The sequence below is a fragment of the Topomyia yanbarensis genome, unplaced genomic scaffold (assembly GCF_030247195.1).
Source record: "Topomyia yanbarensis strain Yona2022 unplaced genomic scaffold, ASM3024719v1 HiC_scaffold_284, whole genome shotgun sequence".
NCBI classification, from domain to species: Eukaryota; Metazoa; Arthropoda; class Insecta; order Diptera; family Culicidae; genus Topomyia; species Topomyia yanbarensis.
In genome coordinates, this window is record NW_026683475.1 from 1 (window position 1) to 20,463 (window position 20,463).

The 20,463-nt window shown below is 43.3% G+C and overlaps 1 protein-coding gene across 2 annotated transcripts; it reads right to left on the reverse strand.

The window, feature by feature from the left end:
- Positions 1-12,193: 12,193 nt before the first annotated feature.
- Positions 12,194-15,368, reverse strand: LOC131695101 (uncharacterized). Of its 2 annotated transcripts, none has more exons than XM_058983629.1 (2): positions 12,315-15,368; positions 12,194-12,263 (listed from the first exon to the last, which is right to left on the reverse strand). In XM_058983629.1, exon 1 carries the CDS (start codon positions 15,255-15,257, stop codon positions 12,744-12,746), a length of 2,514 nt encoding a protein of 837 aa, XP_058839612.1. In that variant the 5' UTR covers positions 15,258-15,368; the 3' UTR covers positions 12,194-12,263; positions 12,315-12,743. The 2 variants fall into 2 exon arrangements, with proteins under 2 accessions (XP_058839612.1, XP_058839611.1); XM_058983628.1 differs by having other exon boundaries at positions 12,198-12,448; positions 12,513-15,368.
- Between the last annotated feature and the right edge of the window lie 5,095 nt (positions 15,369-20,463).

Below are 20,463 nucleotides of genomic sequence, written 5' to 3' on the forward strand. Positions count from 1 at the left end.
GAATTCCAACCGCACACCGTAAATTCAATATGAAACTCACGGTTCGCGCGACCATTTGAGAACACACGCAATTATGTTACAAAATCACGTCAGCGTACAAACGTTAGAGCCCCTCGCGATTTTCCAAGCAACCTACGCCCACGAACTCGCAAACATGATTACACCCCGGTGATAAGGCGAACGTCTCAGCACCCATAGGCTTACCAACGCGCAATCGTCAACCTACAACTTCCCGCGCTCGCGCCATCATGAATCAGGATCCTCCGGAAGTCTCTATCCTCGGTGCCAACAGTCTAGGTCCATGTTAATTAATAAAAAAAATATAAAATTGAAAAATTAAGAAAAAAAATAACTCCCATATCCATTAGACAAGACATTCCATGGCGATATGACTCTAGTGATATGGGGTAACTCACTCCCTGTCAGAATGTGATCCGTACACCGAAAACTAAATATCAGAATGACAGGGTTTTGAAATCAAATTTATACCCGCGAGCACACGCGACAAACACGTCAACATACGAACGCTTAAGCCCTTCGCGATAATCTACGCACACATATGCTCGCAAACGCGCAAACTTGATAACACTCCGGTAATTATGTGAACTTTTTAGTACTTACGAAGTTACAAACGCGGTCTCGAACGTGAACCCGCAAACGCGCGCGATCATGAACCGGTCACGTCCGGAAATCTTTAGCCTTCATTCTAGCAACTTAGGTCCATACATTCAGTTGGACCAATCGAAAAAAATAAAGCTCATATCCACTAGACCACACGGCGACATGGCTGGGAACTCTAATGATATGGAAGATCCCACTTTCGTCTGGAATCTGAACCGTACACAAAAAATTAAACATCAGATTCACGGTCCGCGCGCAATCATTCTAGAACACACGCGAATATGCGAAAGGCACACAGTTATGAAATAGAATTTATACACGCGAAGTTCATACACGTTAGCACACGCGACATACAAACGCACAAGCGATCGAACACGTTAACGTACAAATGCTCGAGCCCTTCGCGAAGATACACACGATTGCGAAGTCCCTACGCCCGCACATACCTGCACGTACAATGAATATAAGATACTAATATACGAGCTGAAATTGCTGCTATTAAGCCCGAAATGCTGTGCAATGTCATTTGATCGACGTTGTATTCTAAACCTGGTTTATAATAAATGGCATAAAATATCCTAAAAAAACTTGTGAAAATCGGTTGAAAAATTGCGGAGTTGTTCGATGTTGAAAAAGGATACATCCAGCTGGCGCCCCCTGTACATAATTAAAAAATCATCATTCACTCAGACAAGACCATGCGTATTCCCCACGCGCATTAAATGTCCAGTGGATTAGCTTCCTAGTTAGTCAAACAACCACTAAACAAACAAAGAAATTAGTTTGCTCAGCCTAAAAAAAGAGTCAGCTCGATTGGCATCAACCGGCGGATACATGTTCCCTTACAGAATATAATGAAATGAAAAGTGCTTAATTATTTGCATTAACATAAGATCGGAAAAAACTAGTTGCATATACGAGGTGGATCATTTTTAAAGATAGCACTGCTGATGAATCACTTTATAAAAATAAGCGATAAGGGACGCGGACGAAAACAGCTGACTACCGCTTAATCTGTGAGATCTAACTCAAAAATATATACCAAAACTAGCTCCGCCGTTTCTAATCTTTAATACAAGAATCATTAGGGTAGTTGAGTCTAGACATATATGGAACCAAAACAAAACCAAACGCACAGAGACATTTAACATTGTCACCTCGAAGCCAAACAAGAAGGACAGACACGAATGACAACAGATAGTCAATGCTCACCGAACTCCAATCAATTTTACAGGGGCGTCTAGTAAACTCCAAACCGAAAACATTTACCTGGTGTGTTGCAATAATTTCAAATTTTGAACCTCCGGCCAAAAAGGCTAGCTACCGTTCATTTTCGTTTAGAGGCGCACTAAATTTCAAGCAGAAATTGGCAAACATACAGCAGCAGCAAAGCAAACGAAACGAAACAAGAGCAATTAGTTTTTAGGTTTCACCGGCGAGAAAGGTTATAGTGGCAGCATATATAGCACGGTACAGCCCGGCACGCCACAAAGGTGTATAGATCAGGTATACTCGCACCTATGGGGGTTGATTTTTACCCCCATCGTCGTACGATGTAACTCGTAGAAAGAAACTGCATATCGGGGAAATGAGTTTACTCGAGTGTAGTACAAACAATAAAAGTCGTATATCGTTACAGGAACGAATTGCTTTTCGGAGATATAGCGAGTGGATGGAAGTGTCGTCGTGGGTGTGGCAGATTCATGATTTTTTTTATTCGCTGTGTCCTTAACAGTTATGTGTCCAACAAAAAAAACACCTTATGCAGGCCAACGAGGGTACCCGGGTACCCACAAATTGAAATGCTCATAACTATGGCTTCCTTTAACCGATTTTGACACTTTTAGATGTTTTGGATTCAGGAACTCGTCCACTTTTTGATTCTGTACAACAGAACCGGAATAATGGATCTAGTTTCTGGTAATCCGGATTTTCCGGAGTAATGTTCCAGTACTAGGATATGATTTGTAAATTTTAATAATGTCCTAGCAATATGAGTATCAAAACTCTTCAAATTGTCTCGGAAGTCTATTTTTATTGTTACGGGACCCTATGGCAATTTGAAAAATGGAATTGGAATGGAATGGCCACTCACGGTCCCACGGGAACCTGCTCCGGAATGTCCGTTCCGGGATTAAATCACCAAATGGTTCCAAAACCACGAGATACAGCCTACTGATGCAATTCCAAGAATTTTGATACCCATATTGCTAGTATTCCATTGAAGTTCGCAAATAGTACCCCAGCACTGGAACCTGCTTCCGGAAACCCGGATTCCCGGGAACCGAATGAAGTAACCCGATTCATTCTTACCAAGTCCAAAAGTGGATGAGTTCCTCAATCCAAAACGACCAAAAGTATCGAAATCGGTTGGATATTACCTTAGTTATGGGCATTTTAGTTTTGTGGGTACCCGGGTACCCACGTCGGCCTGTTACGTAGTAAAAAAATTCAGGAGCCCCTCCTCACTTCCACCCTTACTATATCAACAATATTATTAATCCAAAAACTTATCTTAGTGAAGTTGTCACAAAATTTCAATTTCCAGCTATGGATAAAACATAGGAATTTAATTAATTGAAACTTAAAAAGGTACACACAACACACAACGGTTAATTGGTACAGTATGATTGGTAAGCGGAAGCCGGCAGGGAATGCGACAAATTTACTGAACTGTGTCTGTTTGTGGATTTGTTATGACATTTTTAGCACGTACTATACATAGGTATCTGATTCACTTTAAGTAGGTGTAAGTTTTTTGGAAAAATTTGACTTTTATTTTAATTCAAACTAAGTAACATATTCAACAGAATTTATTTTGTTAAAATTGTGAAATAGCCTCACTGCATCCATCACCTTGTGTGGATTATTAATGAATAGTTGTATCACAGCAAATGTGTACTCATGAAATTTTAACGTAAACCATAAAAAACAAAACTCACCAACTGTTTTGTCAATTACTACGTACAACCAACCATACGCTTTGTCGCGCTCAGTCCGAACAGCAAAAAGGCGTTTTATCCAACCTCCATTTGAAGAAACAAATGCACATATGTGAGGTACAGCGCTTAGTCAAGACGAAAAAAACAACTTGCTCGTGTCAAGGAGGACGCACAAATGGAATTAAACATACCATAGAAGTTAATTATCTCCCCCACCCCACGTGATAAACGGTTGAACTTGACCTCCGCCGAGGAAAATGCTTTTATTAGTGAACCTAGAACCAATCGAGTCCGGCAAGTAGCATGGATCAAAGATCAACACAAATTCATATCGCTCTTCGAAACCATCCATCTGCATAGACGTAGCATTTCTTGCGTGGGGTAATGTGAGGCAAAATAGAAAAGTGAATTGCATCTTTGGACAACACTTTTTAGCCCCTCGGTAATCTTATTTAACCAACTGTCGTTTGAATGACCTATCAAAAGTTACTTGGTTTTGCAAGGTTATCAGCTTTTTGTAAGAATTTTATGGCGTTAAGAAATTACTCATAATATTAATCTTAAACTGTGACAAACCCCATCGTACCCTCACCCCGATAGACATCGAGGAAACGACTGAGCTCGTCGCGAGATGTTAATTTTAACTCAAACATTAACTGGTTTTATTCCTAGGTAGATCCCGTGCGCACAAAAGACTTGCAGTCATTCGAGTGAGGCAATGTGTGAGATGGCCATGGTTAGCGCAAACCGCACTGAGTTGACTCGCGCGGGGTTCCAATGTCACATCAGAATAAAAGGGGAAAGTGACAAAAAAACTGACATTTGGGAATTTGTTTTTCACTCTTGGAATTAATGGTGATTAATATCGAAGAAAGATACTTCCTCGTATGACGAGAGGTTTTACCCAGGAGTAAATCTTAAGTTCAAATTGAAGTCAGTTTTTTAATAAGTTGAATAAGTTCATGAAACTATTTGTGTTTCCAAAGACTAGTTTGCCCCAAATATATACATTCGAATGTTTGTTTGAGTTACTGAGGTTGTTTCCTGGACACGGATTCTGGTTCATAATTTGGGGATACACAGCCGACTTGGTTAACAGTTATGTGTCCAACAAAAAAAAACACCTTTAACAGGCCAACGTGGGTACCCGGGTACCCACAAATTGAAATGCTCATAGCTATGGTTTCCTTTATCCGATGTGGACACCTTTAGATTTTTTGGATTCAGAAACTCGTCCACTTTTTGATTTGCAAAAATCGAACCGGATGAATGGATCTGGTGCTTGATAATCCGGATTTTCCGGGGTAATGTTCCAGTACTAGTGTATGATTTGTAAATTTTAATGATGTCCTAGCAATATGAGTATCAAAACTCTTCAAATTGTCTCGGAAGTCTGTTATTTATTGTTACGGGACCCTATGGTAATTTAAAAAATGGAGTTGGAATGGAATGGCCACTAACGGCCCCACGGGAATCTGCAGCGGAATGTCAGTTCCGGGTCAAATCACCAAATAGTTCCAAACCACGAGATAAGCCTACTGATGCAATTCCAAGAATTTTGATACCCATATTGCTGGTATTCCATTGAAGTTCACAAATAGTATTCCAGTACTGGAACCTGCATCCGGAAATCCGGATTCCCGGGAACCGAATAAAGTAGCCCGATTTATTTTTACCAAGTCTAAAAGTGGATGAGTTCCTGAATCCAAAACACCCAAAACACCAAAGAGTATCAAAATCGGTTGGAAATCACCTTAGTTATTGGTATTTCAGTTTTGTGAGTACCCGGGTGCCCACGTCGGCCTGTTACGTAGTAAAAAAAATTAAGGAGCCCCTCCTAACTCCCCCCTTACTATATTAATAATATTATTAACCCAAAAGCTTGACTTAGTGAAGTTCTAAGATGTCACAAAGTTTCAATTACCAGCTATGGAAAGCATAGGAATTTCATTAATTGAAACCAAAAAAGGTACCCGGGTACCGCGTCAGACACATAACGGTTAAATGATGTTCACGATTCCAGGAGATTATTCGCGATTTTCGTAATTTCTCATCACGTTACCGTAATGAGTTTGCAGTCTGTCAGAATAGCGTGTTTTATGTTCATGATTTCAGGTTCTTAGTCGCAATTTTCATAATTTCTTTTCACGTCATCGTGATTTTTTAATCCTGAGTAGAGTAATTCATGTTCATGCTTTCAGGATCATAGTCACGATTTTTGATATTTTAATCACGTGTAATTTGATTTATGTTCATGATTTCGGGATCTTATTCACGATTTTCGTAATTTCTATTCACGTTATCGTGATATTGAAGTGTGACTGATTCGCGTTATTTCATTCTGTGAACTGTATCATGAACACGATTTTTTTCGAGAGTTGTCCTACTTGAGCTGTAGAGCTAGGTTCTCGGAAGGGCTCCCAGTCAGAATCACACAATTTGCAGACAAGACAGGCGAATGGTGCCCAATAAAACACTGCTTTAGGCCAATTGTAGCGTGCCGTGATTCTGAATGTGATATTCATTGCAGGGTTCAGGTATGTGCGGGCGTAGGGTCTTAGCGATCGCGTGTATCATTGCGATGGACTCGAGTGTTTGTACGTTAACGTGTTCGCTCGCGTGTGCGTTTGTATGTCGCGTGTGCTAACGTGTATGTAACTTCGCGTGTATAAATTCTATTGTATAACCTTGTGCCTTTCGCATATTCGCGTGTGTTCTTGGATAATCGCGCGCGGACCGTAAATTTAATACTTTATTTTTGGTGCATGGCTAAAAGATGCTAAAAGAGAGTGAGATCTTCCATATCACTAGAGTTTCCGGTGATGTCGCCATGGAACGTGTTGTCTAGTGGATATGAGCTTTATTTTTTTATTGCTCCTACTGAATGTATTGACCCAAGTTATTAGGACAGAGAGTAATGGTTTCCGAACGTGACCGATACATGAGCTCGCGAAAACGGACGTCTGTAGGTTCGCGTTTGAGACAGCGTTTGAAACTTCGTAAGTGCTAAAACGTTCTCCTTATTAACGGGGTGTTATCAAGTTTGCGCGATCGGGAACGTAGGTGTGCGTTGTTAATCGCGAAGGGCTTAAGCGTTCGTATGTTAACGCGTTTGTCACGTGTGCTCGCGTTCATGTGACTTCGCGTGTACAAAACTGGATTTTGTAACCGTGTGGTCATTCCTATATACGCGTGCGTTCTTGGATGGTCACGCGAATCTTCATTCTGATAGTTTTCGGTGTACAATTCACATTCTGCGAGGGAGTGAATTACCGCATATCACTAGAATCCTCGGTCATGTCGCCATGTAATGTGGTGTCCAGTGGATATGAGAGCTTTTTTTAATTGGTCCCATTGAAGGCATGGACCTAGTCTGCTGATATCAAGGATAGAAACATCCGGAAGTGACCAATTCATGATCGTGCGAGCTCGGGAGCTTTTAGGCTCACGCTTGAGACCGCGTTTGAAAATTTATAGGAGCTGAGACATTCACTTTATCACCGGGATGTTATCTTATTTACAAGATCACGGGTGTATGTGTCGTGGATGGTCGCGAAGGGCTCAAGCATTTGTACATTAACGTGTTTGTCGCCTGAATGTGACTTCGCGAGTATAATTTTGATGTTGTGATGATGTATTGTTTGATCGCGCGAGTACCGTGAAACTGATGCTTAATTTTTAGTGTATGGTACATATGGTAGAAGAGAGTTCGTTTCCCCAGGAGTTCCAGGTCATCTCACTATGGAACATGTTGTTTAGTGAATATGAGCGTCACGTTTTTATTGGTTCAATTGAAGGCATTAGTCCAGAATGCTAGGACCGAGGTAAGACTTCTTGACGAGACCGTTTCATGATCGCGCGAGTGGTGAGTTAATGTTTGAGACCGCCTTTGGAAGTTTAAATGTGCTACTTTTACTTAACTGCCGGGGTGTTTACATGTTAGCGAAATCGTGGGTGTAATTATGTGTGGATTATTGCAATTGCACGGTCGCGTTTGTGACCAGGTTTGTGTTATCGCGAAGGCCACGAGCGTTTGTACCTATATGAGTATAGATAGCGTATGTACCTATATGAGTATAGATAGCGTATAACAGGTAGATACTAATATAAGAAATCATAACATGCCGAATAAAGAAAAAAAGATACAAAAAGCTTGATTATAGGTATATGGAAAAGCAAACTAATAGATGTATAAAAGTAAGAAACTAATGAAGTAGAATAGAAATACACATGTAACATGTATATTTACCATTAACGACAATTGCATTCTGTTAGACTTTCATCATGCTGTGCTGGCCGGGAATGAATGATCCACGTGCGTCGGTAAATTCATTATACCCAAGTTAATCCAATCCGACCTTCCGGAATGAATAGAACCAAATGCACAAATTGAATACCGGAAGTATTATATGCCAGCTCCGCATCCATTCCCTGAACCAAATGTCACGTATACTGAGACGAAGACATACACAGATAGACATACGACTAGTACATAGCAATTGTATACTAGTACGAAGCACTACGATTATTACAAAACGACAACTAATAGGTTTCTACTTATCTATTCATTAAATCAATTTAAATTAATTTAATTAGTCTATGCACGATAACGAAGCCGACCGATAAATGGACACACAATGACTCCCACTGTGAGTCCCGTCCACGAATACCGCCATCAAATTGTGGAACAATGTTAGCAAACACGGCACACAGTAAAAGTCAATCCACGTCGACCCGCCAGTCGGCCACGTCACCGCGCACAGATTAGTGGTTGGGCGTTGGTATGCGCAGATGCAGGGTATGAAAAAACATAGAACATAAAAAAGCGCATAAGCCATCTCGGTCTCCTCGATGCACCACTATCGAGGCGTAATGCAATAACCATCTTCAAGCAATTGTCTGTCAGAGGTTCTGTAGCACTTGATGATGTTTGCAATACCGTCAAACCTCTCAACCTTGGGGAGGGAACTATATAACGAACACGATTTGTAACTATAATGTTTTTGGTGCTCTGTGCATTTTTCGTTTTCTGTCAAGACATCACACTGAACCTTATCAAATAAATATCGATGTTCGAGGTCCAAATAGTTTTCCTATATCTACTGTTCATACCTATTACTGGTCGCAAGCAGCTGGCCATATATGAGATTTCATAAAATAGTGTATGGAACATAAATGATTCCACAAATAATACTTCCAATTTTGTGAAACAGTTCACGTGAAAATTTCATGACCATGTTACATGAAATTGAAAATGTTTAGCGATATCTGCTAAATATCCCATAGTATAATATCCCATTACACTCAAGATAAACCGTAAATCATGTACTAGGCACCATGAACCAGTACAGGAATACATGAATAATGTTTTATGATTTCGTGAACTATTTCACGAGCATTAATGGGAAGTCCTGACTCTTGTACTAGGAATCATGAACCAGTTGATCGGTGTTAATTCAGACCGGATTAAGTCGCAAAACATAAAAAATGGGAAAATGATAGCACTGGATAAAGAATTTCTTCAGCTATACAGTAAAGACCCGATTTTATCAGCACCCGTTTTTATCAGCTTTTTGACCCGATTTTATCAGCTTCATATGAAAATTGATAGTTGGTAGTATGATGGGCTCCTCCTTTCTTGGACATATATTTCTTATCTTAGAGATTCGAAAAATGCAAAAATTATTTTTTATTTTTTTAAGGGGAACTTAAAGTAAATAATCAGAAAAGGTGACAAGGTTATATCTAAGGAACAAAGAAGAATATTTTAAGAGCTTCGCTTCATTAAAAAGACAGAAAAATATATGTCCCGATTTTATCAATGTCCCTTTTTTATCAGCTTAAAATTCGCCAAGGGGCTGATAAAAACGGGTCTTTACTGTATAAGACTTTTGACAGATTTGAAATATGTAGCAATAAAAAAGAATTAATTTCCAATTATAATGTAAAAGATGCTACGATTCAAATTTAAAACTCGTTTTTCTCGAAATCAATATATTGTCACTTAGTCCGGTCTGACTTAACACCGACGAGTTCACTTATGCATGAATAATATTACGATTTCGAGAACTATTTCACGAGCATGACTGGTAAATAGTGACTATTATACTGGGAATCATGAACCAGTTCACGAATACAGGAGTAATATTTGAAAATTTTGTAAACTATTTCACGAACATGTATATTTTATCGTGACTAATATATTAGTAATCAGGAATTATTTCACGAGGATTGAATGGATTCGTGAAAAAAATTTCGAGTTTTGTGAAATATCCAGACTGTTGATTTTGCGAACTAATTTTCTAAAGCTATGAATAAAATCATCAGTCCACTTTTGGTTTTATGAATAATGTTCATAAAGTTGTGAACTAGTTCACGTACAGAAAATTGATTTGGTAATGACATAGCAGAAACCGTGACTGAAGTTCACAAAACAAAAAAAAAATTCACTAATAAAACCGTTATTGCGGACGTTAGTGAAGGGAAATTGAACATAATTATGAAACAGGATATTTGTTCAATGTCCTGCTCTCGTGACGTAAAAACGTGTTTTTTCCAGAATTAATGACACTTTATTCACAATTTTGGGAACATTTTTTTCCGTGTAGTATCTGTTTGCGTCTCCCTTCAAACTAAAACGCCAACAAACAAACTCACCGTCACACCGTCAATTTATATTATGGAGGCTGATTGTTATTAGATTTCATGATTCGGTAAATAGTGGGCGATTCAGCGCTGTCTCGTCTGTCTGACAGGGCGACGACGGTGCTAGAGCATAACACGGAACTTGCCACCGGCGAAACAACAACGCAGATACTTAATTCTCACTTGTATGAATGAAATAATAAAATTGTGCTAAGTGGCCAAAAGTGATATTTTTGAAGGGGAACAATCCCCCCATCCGTGACTGATTGTCACACGTGACATCGCGATCAGAACGGTCATAACAAAATTCTTTGCTAACTAGCGAATAATATTTTGTCATTTGTTTTATCTAGTAATAAGGCTCGAATAATTAATTAAAAAAATTACATTGCTTTAATTAGATCGTGAAGTAGACTGCAACTGCACGATAAGTACAAAAATCGACATCTTTACCGTTGAATCCACCCCCAAAGAATTTCCACTTAGAATAAAATGTGCATTTAGTTTCTACGGGTTTTCCCCTCGTTATGAGTAACCGTATACATACATTTACCCACATCAGCGGAAGCTGTAGAAAAACGATAAGAGCCAACACCCCGGCTGTCATATAGAGGTTTGACGGTGGCGGGCGATAAAACTGAATGCACGTTTAGCTATAGCTGCAATGAAATGCAGTGCATCCACGACGAGCTGGATAGGGGCGGCGGCGCCAATCAAATTACACAGACCTTATTCAGATGAAACAATTACTTGTTTCAAGTGGTGTCACTTAAAATCTGAGCGGAGGCGCTAAGTTTGGTGTTGCTGGTGTGAAGCGGTTATCGTAGTGTCAGCAACGATGCCAGATTGTCATAGTATTAGATCCGTAGATTTCAGCCCTGCTCAAAAAAAACACAAACACACATTCTAAATATGGTTTTTCAAGTCATTTAAAAATTGGATACCGAAAGTCTATTCTACGTTGAAAAATGCATTCATTATTGATATTCAGTGGAATTTGTCTTAGAATTATTGTTTGTTTGGAAGCCGCAAACAGGAGGGGAATAAAACCCTTCAAAATATATATTCCATAACACGTTTAAATTCCTGTACATTTTTTACCAAGATTTGAATGAAGATTCAATAAAATAGTTATTTTATAATTCTGAAGCGTTTCGTTACTCCACGCGAAAAATTCAAAAGTGAATTCATATGTAAATAAAATATCACGATAACACGAAGAGTATTTCCGATAATCATGACCAACCTCTTAAAATCATGAACATTACTTCTCGGCTCGTTTAGTCGATAAAGTTACTACAAATTAGTGTAGATGTTTTGGCATATTGTCCTTCTGCGCAGCGTTTTACGTAGCGTGCAGATTGTTGGTAGTATTGACACGTGGAAGACTGATTGTCATAAGTACACAGCGTGGCCTGAGAATATGCGTGCGGGATCAAAAAGGAAGGTATTAGGTGTTTCAACCACATTCCGTTGAGAATGCGAAATAAATTTAGAATAATTTATAGGAATTCCATCGATTGAAGGCCGAGGAATTAATGGCATATGGCGGCACCCTTCTAATAGGGCTAAAATAGCCTGTTACACTATAACGTGAGCGATACAGCACGAGACAGTTCACAGTAGTCATTGCATTTTTGGGTTTGAACGAATGCGTATTAACCACTGATGAAATTTCGAGCTATGAAAAGGTTCAGAAGACTTGCGAAACATAAATCGTTACACAATTATTGTTGTTGTTGTTAATCACAGTTTTGAACAAACTGTAAATTAATGTAATGAAAATAACTAGTCAAATGATTAAATAACGAATAATTATATCCGGAATCACTATAAACTTTATTTGCAAACAAATCAACATCAAACATACTAACCCGCAAAACGCCTCTAGCATTTTTAAGATTTAGAACCCTCTAGTGGCGAGTAGCAGCGTGCACATATTTGCTAGTGTATATGTTTATATCTGCACTTACCACAGACTCTGTTGGGTGGATTAAATAAGAGGCTTTTCAGCAACACCCTAAGGAATGTATTCCAAACGGTATCAGCTAAAAGCTGATGTAATTTATTAATATTATGCTTAGAGTAATATTCAAGCTTACTTACATCGGTCAATTATTGTATCTCGTTAATTCCCAACAATTACGGCTAGATTACAGGGCAATACGCAAGTCACGTATCACCTAACCTCAATCGTGCACAATTCGAACGGTTGAGTGCGTTTCTTGGCCTTCCGGCACCTGTTTAGGTTTTAATTCAGAAATTGTACTCATGTAAATTCGTGCTGCCATAGGATCTACTTACGGAAATAAATGTTTGCTTATATCTTCACGAATTCAACGTTCTATTTACTTAAACTTCCAACAATTTCTATCTATTCTTTTTTCTTATACCTTTCTCTCATCTCTACGTGACGTCTATGTTTTTCTATCCTACCATTTCAAACGATCCTTTTTTTTCCTTTTTCTATCCTTCCATTTCAAACGGTCCTTCTTCCCTTTTCCTATCCTTCCATTTCAAATGATCCTCACTACATCAAAATTGTCCACCGACAGGTGGTCCACCGTGGAGTTGGAAGGGGTCAGCGGGACATACCGTAACACTCCCCGACCCGTAAGGCTGGTTAGATATCTCCGGTTCAGCTTTACCTTCTGCTGTTCCCGGCTGAAGCCCCACCTTTTCTATGTCGATCCGCGCCAGCTTTGCTACAGGTCGATGCACCATTCCGTCGGGAGTCTGCACCACGGCATCGCGAACTCGCCCATCTCGGCCCACCACGACCTTGGCTACACGTCCTCGAATCCATCCGTTGCGTATCTTCTCCTCCACGATGATCACCAAATCTCCTACATCGATCGGTTTCGTCTCCTCAAACCACTTGGTACGACGTGTGATGGTAGGAAGATATTCCCGCACCCACCGGCGCCAAAACTGATCTACCATTGTACGGCATAGATTCCAGTCGTTCCTGCAGGCTTGTCTTGGATCCGTAAGCGTCTTCGGAGTCTGCGTTACGCCGCTCGAGCTCATTAGAAGAAAGTGGTTCGGTGTTAGAGCCTCCTGTTGCGCCGTCTCCAGAGGAATATATGTTAGCGGTCTCGAATTGACCACACTCTCAGTTTCCACTAGCAACGTTGCCAGCGTTTCTTCGTTCGGCGTTCGAGAAGACTCCATTGCAGCAAGAGCGGTTTTCACCGACCGCACTAGACGCTCCCAGGCGCCACCCATGTGAGGTGATCCAGGTGGGTTAAACACCCATTTCGTGTTCGCGTTGGTGAACGTTTCGGCAAGCTGGCGCTCGATTTTGCCCACCTCCTGCTTAAGTTCGTTGCTCGATCCCACGAAATGTGTGCCCCTGTCGCTGCGGATCTCCACAGGTGCTCCTCTGCGTCCGATGAAACGCCTGATCGCCATCTTGCAAGATTCCGTTGAAAGTGTGTGAGCGACTTCGAGATGGATTGCTCGTGTGGTCATACACGTGAACAGAGCTACCCATCGTTTTGCAATACTTCGGTTCACCCGCACGCCGATCGGCCCGAAATAGTCGACGCCTACGTAGGAAAATGGACGTACGTACGCCTGCAACCTGGCCGCCGGGAGTGGAGCCATTCGGGGTGTCGCCAGACTTGGCTTCTTGACTTTACACAAGGCGCACTCTTTAGCCACCTTACGCACGAACGGGCGCAGCTGCGATATGTGGAAACGCTGTCTCACTTCGTTCACGACAGTCTCGCCATTGGCGTGAAGAAATCGTTGGTGGTACCATTCAACCAGCAGTCTAGTCACTGGATGGGCTTTCGGCAATATTACTGGAAACTTAGTGTCAAACGCGGCGACGGTCGCAGCAGATATCCTTCCATCAGAACGAATAACACCTGCTTCGTCCAAGTACGGAGACAGTTTGTATATTTTGCTGGTTTTCTCCAGCCGCGCCTGTTGTTTTGGCTGCTTGTCCCGCATTACTGACAAAGTCGCCACCTCGTCCGGATACTGCTCACACTGCACCCAACGAAAGATTGTGGTTTCGGCTGTTGCTAATTCCTCTTGAGTGAGTGGTCCGTCCAGTCGAGTCTCTCGTTTTACCGTTCGCCGTAGATTTTGTACGTAGCGATGAACATGTGCTACCGATCGATACAAATGCGTCAGTTTCGAGAATCGCTCCCACCTCACAAGTTGTGGCGGTACGATAACCTCCTTGTGCACCAAACACGACCTCAGCTCTTCATCGGTCGTCGCGCCGACTGAATCTGCATCTATGGTCCATTGATCTTCTGGCAAATATAAATCGTTGTCACCACGGAACCAACGGCCGCCTGAGGACAAACACGGCCCTTTTCCCCACTTTGTCGCATCGTCGGCGACGTTCTTTCTCGATGATATCCAACGCCATTGCTTCGCCTCCGACTTGGACAAAATCTCACCTACTCGGCAAGCTACGAACTGGCGATATCTTCGATGATCTGAATTTATCCAAGCCAGCACCGTCTTAGAGTCACACCATAACACTGTCTTCTCGACTACGAGCGAGTGCCCAGTGAGGATGGTCTTCATCAAGCGTACTCCGATTACCGCTGCCATCAACTCCAACCGTGGGATGGAGTGTGCCTTCAGTGGAGCCACCTTGGATTTCCCACCGACTAACGCAACAGAAATCCCATCCGGAAATACCGCCCGAAAGTAAGCGACACACGCATAAGCTTCTTCGCTAGCATCCACGTAGATATGCAGTTGCAGCGACAAGATATCTTTCACCGAACGTTGCGGAAAGTAGCAACGCGGAATGCTAATCTGGTCCAGATGTTTGAACAAACTCGTCCACCGCATCCACTTCCCAAGTAACTCCTCCGGAATTAGTTGATCCCATGTCGTCTTCGCCCTCCACAGCTCCTGGATTAGTACCTTGCCGTGTATGAGGAAAAAACACAACAATCCTGCCGGATCGAATGGGCTCATCACTACTCGCAGTGCCTGGCGCTTAGTTGGATGCTCCGCACCCACCGCTAGCGTCGTTGTAAACGTGAAGACATCGTCGACCGGCTTCCAGTACATCCCGAGCACGCGTTCGGTTGAACTGTTCTTGTCCAGCTGGAGACACTTTTCTGTGACTGGGTCTCTCTCCCCGACCCGTGCGAGAACCTCGGTGGAATTTGAAAGCCAGTTCCGCAGATGGAATCCGCCGAGAGAATGGACCAGTTTGACTTCATGTGCCAGCTTCACCGCTTCGTCAACGTCGTCAGCGCTGTCCAAGTAGTCATCCACGTAGTGCTTCCGGATAATTGCGTCGGCTGCAACTGGATACTGTCTTGAATGCTCCTTAGCGTTCAAATTCTTCACGAATTGTGCCGAACACGGTGAACACGTTGCACCAAACGTTGCGACGTCCATCAAATACACATCGGGGGCTTGTATAGGATCATCTCGCCAAAGCAGTCGTTGCGCATGTCGATCTTCTCGTCGAATCCGAATCTGGTGAAACATCTCCTTCAGATCCGCGCACAGAGCGACCCGTTTCTCCCGGAATCCGTATAGAACATTGAGCAACGTATTTAGCAGATCCGGCCCTTTCAACAGCATCGTGTTGAGTGCGACTCCATCCACTTTGGCCGCTGCATCGCAGAAGATACGAACCTTGGACGGCTTCTTGGGATTGATGACCACTCCTAAAGGTAAGTACCACGTACGCCGTGGATCTGAATCATCGAGCTCCTTCCGGGTCGCTTTGTGTATGTACCCTTTCGCTTGATACTCAGAAAGCTGTCTCCTCACACTTTCGCCGATGAGTAAATCCCTCTGCATACGCCTTTCCAAACACTGCAGTCGTCGAACCGCCATCTGGTAGCTGTCCGGGAACTCGAAGCTATCGTACTTCCAGAGAAGCCCAGTTTCGAATCGCTGTCCGACCCGCTTAGTAGTTTCCATCAGGATCCGATTTGCTCGTTGAGTTTCCGCGGACTCAGGATGGGCGACTTCCATTATACCCAGACTCGCATATGTGGAAACTATGAACGATATCCCCTGACTTGTCCTGGTTGGATCCATAAACCGTCCATCCCAAACGTGATTTTGCTGCTATCGGCTCTCCCGGTCGGCCATCTCGTAGCTTGAGTGTCGATGTAACGTGAGCGTTGTCGTTTCCGATGAGGATGCGCGGTACCGCTTGATCGTAATCATCGATCGGTAGGCCCTTTAGGTACGGAAAGGTTTCTGCGAGTTCCGCGTACCGCAAGGATTGTCGTGGTAAGTCCAGCTTTCTTACGGTGCGCACGTCCGACAAAGAATGTTTGGATGCCCCTGACCGTCCTGCTATTTCCAATGCGACCCGTTGAGAATTAGCTTCTGACCTCTTCACGTTCGCCGTCCACTGCAAGCACAATGGTTGCGGATCTCCTACAACCCCAAGGTCCTTTACCAACTCTTCGTCAATCAGCGTTCTCTCCGAGCCGTCGTCCAAGAAAGCATACACGGACACAGATCGATTGTTCCCATACAAAGTCACTGGAATAATACGAAAAAGCGTAGTCTTCTCAGCGGAATGATGGTTGGTGACCGCTTTGGAACTACTTGTCTTAGCTTCACTCGATTCTTGCCTGGACCCATTCTTCGCCGAATTTCCGTCGTTCCCAAACTTCTTACAGCCATTTCCTGGCGTCTTTCCGTTTTCCCTGGCCTGCTGGGCTTCATTTGTGTCCCGTTTGGAGTGCAGCAAAGGGTGGTGACGCCGTTGACATCCGTCGATATCGCATTGCTTGCGATTCTTGCAGGGGCGCCTTCCGTGTGCTCCAAGACAGAGCCGACACAAGCCGAGTTTCTGTATTGTCTCCCAGCGTTCATCGACCGTTTTCTTGTCGAACTCTGAGCAGTCTTTTACCCGATGCCCCGAGTTTTTGCAAATGAAACACGCTGGGCTTGATGGGCGCATCGTAACGCCAGATGCTTCTTTGTTCGTCGCCATCAAAGAAGAATCCTCCATTGAGTGAGTTCCGCAGAAGTTTTTGTCCTTTCCGTTCTTCTCCTTCACTATTCGCTGCTGCTGTACAGGTTGCGGCCTAGGATCGTAGTTCACGGTCACGTCGGATGCCGCTCGCACGAGCGTCTGCATATACTGCGAGAAAGAACGCAGGTTCACTTCCCCGCAGCGCTGCTTGTATAGCGACCAGTCCAGTTTCATATGTGCTGGAAGCTTCTCTACCAACTCGAACAGTAGCATCGGATTGTTGAGATGCGCTTCATGCCTCCCGGCTTCCAGATGATCACAAAAATTCTGCACCGCCATACCGAAACCGATTAGCGTGTCTAGTCTTTCCTGTTTTGGCGCAGGCACCCCTCGGATCCTCTGCAACAACGCATGGATCAACAATTCCGGTCTACCATAAAGTATCTCCAGCGTAGCTAAAACATTTGGGACGCTCGCCGGTAGCAACAGTCGACTCCGCACCGATTCAAGTGCGTGCCCCTTCAAACACCGTTGCAACCTCGCCAAATTTTCCTCGTTCGAAAACCCGCACGTCTGAGTAGAGTTAACGTACGAGCTAATGAATAGCGGCCAGTCCTCCGGATTACCAGAAAAGATTGGCAACTCCTTGTTCATCACGTGTCTTGCCGCCAATTGTCGCGGTGTCGGTCCCCAATACGCCTGCTCGTCTTGCAACGGAGGTTGCTGCGCACCAGCCTGGAACTCCGCAAACCGTGGTTGCTCCTGCGGTCCCAATTGGATTCCTGGTGGCACCGTCTGCCTTCTCGAAAACCTTTGCTCAGTGGGGATCACAGACGGTAACGGTTGGCCGGCGTACGACTGGGAATACTCTCCTCCCAGTAATTCTTCCACTGTCACTGGACCTCTAATCGGGCCTGCACTATCTCTATTCACTGCGGTCGATTGCGCGGCGATTGCAAAATTCGGATTACCAACTCGCGGAATGATAAACGAATTGCCTGCTGGAGGAGGCTGGGTGAGAGGAAAGGGATAGTTTTGGAAAGCATGCTGCTTGGGGATTACATTTGCGATGCCTTTGCTAGGCCTGGCGAGCGCGGAGGTAACCGAGAAAATGTTAGCCTGACCTCTACCAACTATTGGCGCTGTTGTGCTTTCGGCTCGACCGATAATACCCCCTAACGTTGGCTCAAACCCTGACTGCCCTAACGAAATACCTGCCAACGCTGCTTCTAGAATACCCTCGTTAATGCTAGTTGGTTGCTGCATGCCGTCCCGCCTAGCTTGTATTCCAGTTGCGGTCGTCGCGTTACTCGTACCAATAGCTGGAGCCTTCTCCGTCGGGACAACCAACGTCGAATGGGCGGCCTTCCACTGCTGTACCTTGCTGAAGGAACTCTGCACTGAGGCGACACTCCGGTTGTCTTCATCGCCTTCCCCACCTAGGTCAATCACCTCTCTCAAACGGAATGACTCGTTCATTACCGCCTGCTCTAGCTGCAATTGCCTCCGCTCAAACTCTGCTTCCTTTTTCTGCTTCTCTTGCTCCATCTTCCGCTCGTGCTCCCGGCGCTCCAACTCTATACGCTTCATCGCCAAAGCCTTCTGGGCCTCAAGTCTCTCGAGCTGTAGGCGAGCCCTTATTGCTCCAGCACTACAGGTTGAAGTGCTCGTTCCTGCTTTGCTGTTAGCCTTGCTTCCGGGTGCATCAATCACCGGAATCTGTGCCGACGGTCTCTGACAGTTTGGGCATGTAAACGGTCGGTCTGTCGCATCAATGCTGTCGTTCACACCCACACAGGTAAAATGCCACCACGAATCGCAGTGACAACAGCTTACCATCCGATCCGTGTCAGGTTCATTACACTGGTTACAGTGTGTTTCCACGGTGGGGGCACTTCCTGTACAATTCGGCATTGCTTCGTGGTTATCTTGGACGATCTTTTAGATTGTTGGGTGGATTAAATAAGAGGCTTTTCAGCAACACCCTAAGGAATGTATTCCAAACGGTATCAGCTAAAAGCTGATGTAATTTATTAATATTATGCTTAGAGTAATATTCAAGCTTACTTACATCGGTCAATTATTGTATCTCGTTAATTCCCAACAATTACGGCTAGATTACAGGGCAATACGCAAGTCACGTATCACCTAACCTCAATCGTGCACAATTCGAACGGTTGAGTGCGTTTCTTGGCCTTCCGGCACCTGTTTAGGTTTTAATTCAGAAATTGTACTCATGTAAATTCGTGCTGCCATAGGATCTACTTACGGAAATAAATGTTTGCTTATATCTTCACGAATTCAACGTTCTATTTACTTAAACTTCCAACAATTTCTATCTATTCTTTTTTCTTATACCTTTCTCTCATCTCTACGTGACGTCTATGTTTTTCTATCCTACCATTTCAAACGATCCTTTTTTTTCCTTTTTCTATCCTTCCATTTCAAACGGTCCTTCTTCCCTTTTCCTATCCTTCCATTTCAAATGATCCTCACTACATCAAAATTGTCCACCGACAGGTGGTCCACCGTGGAGTTGGAAGGGGTCAGCGGGACATACCGTAACAGACTCCTTATCAGTCAATATAATTAATGATGCAATTCCGGTCGGCGTTCCATTCCTCTCGAAAAAAAACGAGCAATGCTGGCCGCTACTGTGTAGGTTCCGCTTTCTTTATCACGGTCTAGACAAACTATCCGTCCGCGTTGTCGTTTAATTCAATCACATGTGCGAATATAATGAGGAGGCCAAGGATTAGTAAACTGTTGCCCGCGTGGCATAAATGGAACTCGGTACCTACCTATGCAGTGATTACTGAATTACGATTCCACACCGTTCTTGCCGTAGTACTACAGTCGGAGCCGAACGATAGTTGAAAACGGTGAAGGCCGGAAAGAATTCGTTATGATAATTAACTTTCGCTATAAAAGTGCGACTTTTCTTCATTAGTTTATACATTCGTGAAAAATAACGTGAAAGAGATTGCAGTGCAAGTGCGGATCCGTTTGCAATCATCATTATAATTAATCATTGGTATTTAACTATGTTTGCCCGTAATGCAATTTAGGTCAACTTATTTGATATCATATGTGTATTGTTATGAAAAAACTTCTCTTTGACGATTGTCTCGGAAATAAAATGACGTTTTAATGATCATTTCAGCTATTTTTTTATTTTGATTATAGAGGTTTTAACCTTATGGTCATTCACCTCTTCGGGTTAGAAAAAACCCTATGTGTGGGGTCGGGACTCGAACCCAGGTGCGCTGCGTACAAGGCAATCGATTTACCAACTACACTACACCCACCCTCGCATATTTA